The 9,644-nt window shown below is 33.4% G+C and overlaps 1 protein-coding gene across 1 annotated transcript in view; it reads right to left on the bottom strand.

Moving 5' to 3' along the window:
- Positions 1–9,644, bottom strand: part of VPS13A (vacuolar protein sorting 13 homolog A) — a 220,528-nt gene that overhangs the window by 60,254 nt on the left and 150,630 nt on the right. Inside the window, exons 51-53 of the mRNA XM_019648286.1 lie at positions 8,239–8,367; positions 7,711–7,844; positions 6,355–6,376 (exon numbers count right to left, since the gene is read on the bottom strand). Coding sequence (XP_019503831.1) covers positions 6,355–6,376; positions 7,711–7,844; positions 8,239–8,367 — 285 coding nt within the window. The remainder of the gene's footprint in view (positions 1–6,354; positions 6,377–7,710; positions 7,845–8,238; positions 8,368–9,644) is intronic.

Genomic DNA, 9,644 nt, shown 5'->3' with positions numbered 1-9,644 from the left:
TGCCAACTTGGGCCAGTGAAGCAACATCCTCCACAACTAGATTGAAGAACAAAAAGACAGCAACTTGTCTGTTCCCCTTCCTCCAATTCCCCAGCGCTGTTCCCATCCCCCTAATTTAAAAAAATAAAGAGTAAACTGAATTTTTTTTTCCCTTATGCAATGCAAGAGAAGTTTTCTAAGAAAATAATGAGAATATTTCAAGAGAAATATTTGTCTTACTTAGGAAGTAAACGTCTTCAAGTCTTTGAAACTACTTTGTCAACTTTTGTGTTAATACAAATTAGTTATGGAAGAAAATTATTCCAATTTATCTTACCTATACTAAATCTGAGAGAATTTAATTTAGTTGGTAACCTTTTCCTAAATATTGGTCTTGGTCTGATAAAACCATTACAGTTCAACTACTTTTAAAAATCATAAGACATAGGATATAAATCTAAGAAATTCAATCAACTCAAAAAATGATTCCCACAATGAAAAAAATATTGGAGAAGTCATAAAGAAATAATTAACTTTTCTGAGCTGAAGAAGCTGACTCTCTAGATTAAATGATATCAGACAAAATTGGATATCAGACAAAATTAATCACAGAATATTATCTTAGACATATCTTTGTATATTTAAATTTTAAGAAAATAAAGGGAAACTGGCCTATAAATATCTAGGAAAATCAGTTACCCACAAAGGAATAAAAATAAGATTGGTCTCACAATTTTCTATAATACTAAATGCTAGAAAACAATAAAACAATGTCTATATCATTTTGAGGAAAAGGTTATGACTTAAAATTTTATGTCAAAACGTTAATTTGCAAGAGCAAGATATTTTTAAACAAGCAATAGCATATTATTCACAAATCTTTATTGAAAAGCTAATGCAAAGGCTTTTTTCCAACCAAGCCAGAGATGACTCAAAATAAAAATTTAAGAACTGGAATGTAGAAATAGTAAGCAACTATACCAGTCAAATAAATCAACTTGTTAATATGTTATAAATTAACACCAACACCCAAGAAAGCCTTGATTAAACATATTTTTGAAAAAAATAACCATTTTCTATTAATCTGAGTAAAAAAAAAAAAATCCCAAGGTATATTCATAGGAAACCAGGAATTTGGAAAGAGACGCTGAAGAAAATGTACAAGTATTCCAAATTTTTCATGGGTAAGTTAGCAAATGGTGTTTCACTCTCAAAATTTGAAATGCACCAAAATTTTCAAGAACAAAAAAGTAATTATCTAGAACAGAAACAGAACGTGTATTTTCCAAATCATTGTTAGAAAAAAAATCCATATTACAAAAATAATATAGCAAGGAATCATAAATTAGTTATTATAATGATTACAAATGAGCTAACGATCTTTATTAAAAGATAAACAGATTCTAAGGTTATAAAATTGGAAATAAACAAAATTCTCAACAATACAGCATTTAATTGTAGTGATTCTAAAAGATGGAAAATCATGCATTCATTAAAAATTGTTTTTAAAGCAAATTTACATGTTCACAACAGCTATTAAATACAAGAGATTCAGAAAGATAGCAGGCTAGGGCCGGCCGAGTGGCTCAGTTGGTTAAGAGCTCGCTCAAGAGTGCGAGCTCTGAGCAACAGGGTCACAGGTTCGATTCCCGGCCCGAGCTGAGCTGCCGCTGAGCTGCCAACAGGTGGCAGGATGGTTCAGCTAAAACAAAACAAACAAAAAGGAAAGATAGCTGGCTAGACAGAACAGTAAAACAGTACAAAAAGAAATGCATCAAAATTTGACAATGTTGGGATTCCAGGAATTAGTGTTCTATTCATAGTTTTTCTATAGAATTTTTAAGAATTGACAGCTAATTTTTCTATTCAGGAAATAATTAACAACCATATTAACAACAAAAAAGCCAAGAGAAGGGAAAGCAGAGGAGATAAAAGCCCTATAGTCCTTATATTTTTCATGAAAAAATATCAAATATACATGTTGATCAGATAAAATAAAAACCAACCCAGTCCTCAGAATGCTGTGTGTGTGCACATGTCTTAACCGCACAAGAAAAAGACAATACAAATATGACAAAGGCTTTAATCTACCTATGCAAAGGTGCAATAAAAAACTGGGTGTATAGGGCCGGCCAAGTGGCTCAGTTGGTTAAGAGCTCGTTCAAGAGTTTGAGCTCTGAGCAACAGCAGTTTGATGCCCGGCCAGAGCTGAGCTGCCAACAGGTGGCAGAAAGGCTCAGCTAAAAAAACAAAACAAAACAAAACAAAACAAAACAAAAACTGGGTGTATAGATTAAGGTTTAGGTAAGGGAAGGGATCACATGGAAGTGGAGCTTTTCTAGAAAAAAGGAGTAGATTTTGCAGCACAAATAATGAGGTCAGCTTGGAATCACTTTAGGTTCTTGTGTGATATTTAGAAATAGGTGGCAGCCCGAAACTCAAGAGAAGTCTATGGTGGAGTAAAGACTTGGGGATCACTGGCACATAGGACTTTGGATTCAATATTCTTTTAAACCCACGTTTCAAGTTCTTGAATTAATAACTACTACTTCAAACAATTCTAAACCTAAATCCAGTGTTCATTCTTGCAGATTCTAAGATTGCAAATTTTATAAATTCCCATTAAGACTGTAATTGTTTTACATTTCAGAATTTCAACACGGGACCACATTCTAATTACTCCCTTATCCCTTACTTTTACAGTTATAACAATGCAGTAGATAAGATTTCTAAACACTTTATATCTGAATTGTAGTATAAAGAAAGCTGCAAGGTCAATGCCAAAGACTGAAAAGTCTCTAGTTGAGCCTTAGTCAAGCTCAAACAGATGACAGAGAATTAAGCTATAATGCTCTACATCATCCATAGTATATAAAGAATTAACTTAGCTCCTGTGTATCAGAAACGTTACCAGCTATGCACCACCTTTGAGAGAACTGAGAAAATAGCCACTAAGTCATTTTATGTAGGTCTTAATTTTGTGAAACCTGTTTGGGAATGATTACTTGAGATACATGGATCAAAGGGCAAATAAAAAATCATTTCTATTTGTTTTTGTCAGTTTTAATGAACCAATTTATTATTTTTATAATATGGATAATCATTAAAAAAATAAAGCTTTCTTCTTTCTTAACATCTTCCACAGATGAGAGAATTGATAGGCAAAGAGGAGTTCTAGGTATCTGCTAGCCCAGCTTTGGGGTCCTTACTCAATGTCTATTTAATTTTAATCAATGATCAGAAGTGTACATTCAGCAATGGAAGGAAAGCTTCAGTGCAATGATAAATACGGGCCCACCGACAAGTGATAGATAAAAACAAACTAAAAACGCAAACAAAAAATTTTTTTTTTTTAGCTGAGCCATCCTGCCCCCTCCCAAACTCTTTCTATGAAGCCACGATCACCCTGATTCCAAATACAGAAAAGACAGTACAAAAACAGAAAACTACAGGCCAATATCTCTGATGAACATAGATGCAAAAATCTTCAACAAAATCTTAGAAAACAGAATTCAGCAATATATTAAGAAGATCATACATCATGACCAAGTGGGTTTCATCCCTAGTATGCAAGGTTGGTTCAACATCCACAAATCAATTAATGTGATACACAACATCAACAAAAATAAAAATAAAATCATATGGTCATATCAATAGATGCAGAAAAAGCATTTGAAAAAATACAGCAGCTATTTATGATAAAAACTCTTAGCAAAGTGGGAATAGGGGGATCATATCTCAACATAATAAAGGCCATATATAATAAACCTACAGCTAACATCATACTCAATGGGGAAAAGCTAAAACCATTCCCCTTAAGATCAGGAACAAGAAAAGTCTGTCCACTTTCTTCACTTTTATTCAACATAGCTCTGGAAGTTCTAGCCACAGCAATCAGACAAGAAATAAAAGGCATCCAAATTGGTAAAGAGGAAGTAAAATTGTCATTATACGCAGATGACATGATACTATATATAGAGGACCCCAAAGACTCCACCAAAAAACTACTGGAACTGATAGACAAATTCAGTAAGGTAGCAGGATACAAATTCAATATTCAGAAATCAGTTGCATTTGTATATACTAATAATAAACTATCGGAAGGAAAAATTAAGAAAACAGTTCCGTTTACAATTGCTTCAAGAACTATAAAATACTTAAATTTAACCAAAGAAGTAAAAGACCTGTAATCAGAAAATTATAAGACACTGAAGAAAGAAATAAAGGAAGATTCAAACAAATGGAAAAACCTACCATGCTCATAGATAGGAAGAATAAATATAGTTAAAATGTCCATACTGCCTAAAGCAATATATAGATTCAATGCAATTCCTATCAAACTACCAAGGGCATTTTTCACAGAAATAGAAAACATAATCCTAACATTTATATGGAACCAAAAAAGAGCCCAAATAGCCACGGCTATCCTGAGAAATAAGAACCAAGTTGGGGGTACCACGCTACCAGACATTAAAACGTACTACAAGGCTACAGTAATCAAAACAGTATGATACTGGCATAAAAACAGGCACATAGATCAATAGAACAGAATAGAGAGCCCAGAATTCAATCAGGCATATATGGGCAGTTAATCTATGACAATGGAAGCAAGAATTTACATTGGGGTAAAGATAGTCTATTTAATAAATGGTGCTGGGAAAATTGGACTGACACATGCAAAAAAATTAAACTACACCACCTCCTTACGCCATATACAAGAACAAATTCAAAATGGGTTAAAGACTTAAATGTAAAACCTGAAACCATAAAACTCCTAGAAGAAAACATAGGTTTAATTTGCAGACATTACCCTGAGAAATATTTTTACTGATACATCCCCGCTGGCAAGGGAAGTAAAAGAAAAAATGAACATATGGGATTTACATCAAACTTAAAAGTTTTTTCACAACAAAGGAAACCATCAATAAAACAAAAGGGAAGCCTACTGAATGGGAGGAGATATTTTTCAATGATATATCTGATTAGGGGTTAATAGCCAAAGTTTATAAAACACTCATTCAACTCAACACCAAAACCAAACAACCCAATTAAAAAATGGGCAGAGGATATGAAGAGACATTTTTCTAAAGAGTACATACAGACGGCCAACAGGCATACGAAAAAATGCTCAACCTCACTAATCATTAGAGAGAGGCAAATAAAAACCACAATGAGATACAACTTCACTCCAGTCAGAATGGCTATCATCAATAAATCAAAAAACAACAAATGCTGGTGAGGTTGTGGGGAAAAGGGAACCCTGGTACACTGTTGGTGGGATTGCAGACTGGTGCAGCCACTATGGAAATCAGTATGGAGGTATCTCAAAAAACTGGAAATGGAACTACCTTATGATGCAGCAATTCCACTCTTAGGTATTTATCCAGAAAAACCTAAGACATTAATTCGAAAAAACATATGCACCCCTATGTTCATTGCAGCGCTATTCACAATAGCCAAGACTTGGAAATAACCGAAATGCCCATCGGTAGATGATTAGATTAAGAAACTGTGGTACATTTATACAACGGAGTATTACTCAGCTATAAAGAAGAAGGAAATCGTACCATTTGCAACGATATGGATGGACCTATTTTATGCTAAGTGAAATAAGTCAGTCAGAGAAAGACAAATACCATATGATCTCACTTATATTGTGGAATCTAAAAAACTGAATGAATGAGAAATGTAAACAGAAATAGTCTCAGAGACACAGAGGAAACACTGAGGGTTACTAGTTGGGAGGGGGTGGGGATGAAGGAGAAGGGGAAGGGACGAGACAATTCAAACTGGTAACTACAATATGGCCTCAGGGATAGAAAAGACAGTCTGGGGAATATAATTGATAATGTTGTAAATATTTTTTAGGGGCCAGATGGACTCATGTCTTGTTAGGGAGACCACTGCATAGACGGTGTAGAGGCCGGACCACTGCACTGTATTTCTGAAGCTGATGTTGAATAATATTGTATGTCAAGTACAATTATATATACATATAGTCACGAGATGTGGAGTAGAATGTGGGAATGGAGTCATTGGAATTGTAAAGATAAGTATGGTATCGGGGGTGGGAGGGCAGCAGATTGGGGAGGGAGGTTGTTTCTGTATGAGGAGTGAAAAGAATACCTATTGCATTGTTCTGTACACCTGAAACTAATAAAGAAAAAGCAAACAAAATAAATTCAAGACAGCTAACCAATAAATACAGGAATAGAAAGTTACATAAACTGTAGTACTAAGATAGGATATCACAGCAAATTGAAACAATTGATATTAATAGTGATATTAATAACAATTGATAATAATCCTAAAATATCAAGATTTAAATATAGTCTTTAGGAAAGTTGAAAAATGTAGCAGTCCTTTCCCACACACCTTAGCAGGAAGACAGTATCTACTGTTTGGAAAAAAAAATGAAGTTTCAATATTTATATCATGCTCATTACAATATGAAGAATTTCAAAAATAGACAAAATTCTTATGATAAACTGACATTTTCCTCAAAAGAGTCCACAATGATCAAGCTTTTGCCATATTTGCTTCAGTCCTTCCTTTTTCTTTTTTCTGAAGTGCTTAAAAGTAAATTAAAAGAAGGCATACAGATGACTAACAGACATATGAGAAGATGCTCAACATCACTAATCATCAGAAAACTGCAAATCAAAATTATGAGATATCACCTCACACCTGTTAGAATGGGTATTATCAAAAAAACAAGAAAAGAATTAAGTGCTGGCAAGGATGTAGAGAAAAGGGTATTCTGTGAACTGCCGGTAGGAATATAAATTGGTGCAGCCACTATGGAAAACAGTATGAAGGTTCCTCCAAAAATTAAAAATAAAACTACCAGATGACACAGTAATTCCACTTCTGGATATTTATCACAAAGAAAAACACTAACTCAAAAAGATATATGCAACCCCATGTTCATTGCTGCATTATCTACAATAGCCAACACATGGAAACAATCTTAGTGCCCAACAATGGAAGAATGGGTAAACAAAATGTGATATATGTATACAATGGTATATTATTCAACCATAAAAAAAGGAAAACTTGTAATTTGTGACAACATGGATGGATCTTAGAGGCATTATGCTAAGTGAAATAAGTCAGATAGAGAAAGACAACTACCATATCATCTCACTTATGTATGAAATCTAAAAAGGAAACAAAAAACCCTCAAACACGTAGATACAGATAACAGATTGATGTTACCAGAGGCAGGGTGTGGAGGGTGGATGAAATGGATGAAGGTGGTCAAAAGGCACAAACTTTAAGTTATAAAATAAATAAGATATGGGGATGCAATGTACAGCATGGTGAGTATAGTTAACAATACTATATTGTAATTTTGAAAATTGCTAAGAGGGTAAATCTTAAAAGTTCTCTCATCACAAGAAAAAAAATATTATTATGTATCATGATGGATGTTAACTAGACTTATGGTATTGATCATTTTGCAATATATACAAATATCAAATAATTATGTTGTACATCTGAAACTAATATAATGTTGTATGTCAATTATATAGCAATTAAGAGTATAGATATCAAGTCAGTTTTATCTACATGCTTCAGTATACATTTTTAAAAATGAGAACACTGTTTTACATAGCCACAATGCCATTATCAGTATTTATATCTTAAGAAGTCACCATAAAGTCAATGTCTCAACATCCAGACTCTGCTCAAATCAGGGGATACGGTTATTTGTTATAATCTTCATACCTTTGCTTGTATTGAACAATGTCATTCTTGGTGTGATTTATTAACAGGAACGTAGCTGCTCCATCATGATAATCTGAAAATGTAATAACTGTAGAATGCTCAGCCAAGTTAACTTCTGCTATAATACCTCCAAGCTAAAACAAAAGAAAAAGAATATATATTCTCTAATGTGCTCATTTTCCAAAGAATATTAACTAATGACATTTAATAAAATTATTTATAACATAATATTTTTTGATGATTTAGAAAGCAACTCAGGATTTTATACTGCATGTCTGAGAAACCATGTTGTCAATTATAGTATACAGATGGGTCAAATTCCAGATGTGGTATAGAGCAGGCACTCCAACTAACTTTATATAACAAATCGTTTTATGTCTGTTTCCTTTTAGTACTTTACAAAAAGAAATGTTTCTCTTTGTGGTGAAAGGAAAAAAAATAGCATGAGATAATTATTTGATACGAAAAAGTAAAATAAAATACTAATAAGTAATATTAGCCTCCGTGAACACACAAAAAATTACTTACCTCATCATCCAGACGCAATAATATACAATTTTCTTGCTTATTAAAATGTATCTTTTTGGGAGGCCCTTTATTTCCTTCAACTTGAATAAGAAGTTTATTTGAAGCATCCTCAGGCCAAAAGGGGATACACTAAAACATATATTACACACATTTATTAAAAAAACAACAGACTTATCATAAAGACCTTTCTCATTTTAATAAACCCACCAGAGTAGATTGAAAATAAACTTAAATCTATTTCAACCCTGCTCTGGTTACTGGGTTGCTTAGCTAAACATATAGAAACTGTCAACTTAGAGAGGTTTTAATGTGGTCCAGATATAGAAAAGGGTTGAAAAATCAGCAACTAAGCTGAGCCCAGAGCTGGGAAGCAAGTGATAAGCTTAAAACAAGGATACATTCAGTTACTGAAAATCATAATCAGGTTGTGGGCATCATCTGGTAATTAAATCCAGTCATGGAAGTCAAATAAGGGTAAAAAAGTAAAAGAATTATCCAAAATTCAGAGTAAGACATAGGCTCAAAATGTTAAGAAACAAACTGGACATCAGTGATCTGGAAACCAAACTAAAAAAATAGGAGACTGTCAATGTACCCAGAAAAAAGACTGGACAACAGGAGCTAGAAAAAAAGAAAAGAGCTAAAAGAACAGGAATGGAGAAGCAACCTTGTCTGTAAGCTATTATGTAACCCTTGTCTTAGTGTGATAGGCCCCGACCAGACTGGCGACTTTGCATATTTCAGTGAGACTGTTCATGTGTGATACCTATCACCATTTGACCCTATAGTCAAGTACCTTACTTGTTAAAGTCAATTTTATTCAACCATAAAAGGTAGTCAATAGAACTAGACATGGGACATGGTTAAGGCTGTAAGAGGCTTAGAAGGTTCCCACACTTGCAATCTAGCAGGAACGTACCTGGAAGAGTCAATACAGCAGCAATGCTAATCCAAGTATATTTCCCATGAGAAACTGAGAAGACTAAAAATGATGTGCTCTATGAATATCCCTAAGCCTGCTATTTGTTAGTAGCCTTGCCTTTAAAATGTATGTTTTTATGTTTAATAATATACCATTTATCTTTTTCAAGGATATGTGCTTCCCCTCTTGAGACTACAGAAGTACGAAAGTACTTGTCTTTGTAGAGGAAAAATAGAGACATAGATAATTGTAACAAATCTACGTAGGTAATAATCATGAGTAGGCATCTTAATGTTGGCCACTATAAGTGAAAATTAAAATGTAAAAATGCAAACTAGCAAAAGTTATCTTAGGAAAAGCTGAAATTGAAAATAAAAGAAACAGAGGAAGTAAAATAAAAAATAAGTTGTTATGCAGTTGTAATTACAATGAATATAAATATAAACTAACTGCTGAAAGACAGAGGCTCTAGATTAGGCTTTTA

This window comes from Hipposideros armiger, unplaced genomic scaffold (assembly GCF_001890085.2).
Source record: "Hipposideros armiger isolate ML-2016 unplaced genomic scaffold, ASM189008v1 scaffold_124, whole genome shotgun sequence".
In the NCBI taxonomy this organism is placed as follows: domain Eukaryota; kingdom Metazoa; phylum Chordata; class Mammalia; order Chiroptera; family Hipposideridae; genus Hipposideros; species Hipposideros armiger.
The sequence above is the reverse complement of the archived record's forward strand: the minus strand, read 5'-3'. Positions and strand labels throughout refer to the sequence as shown.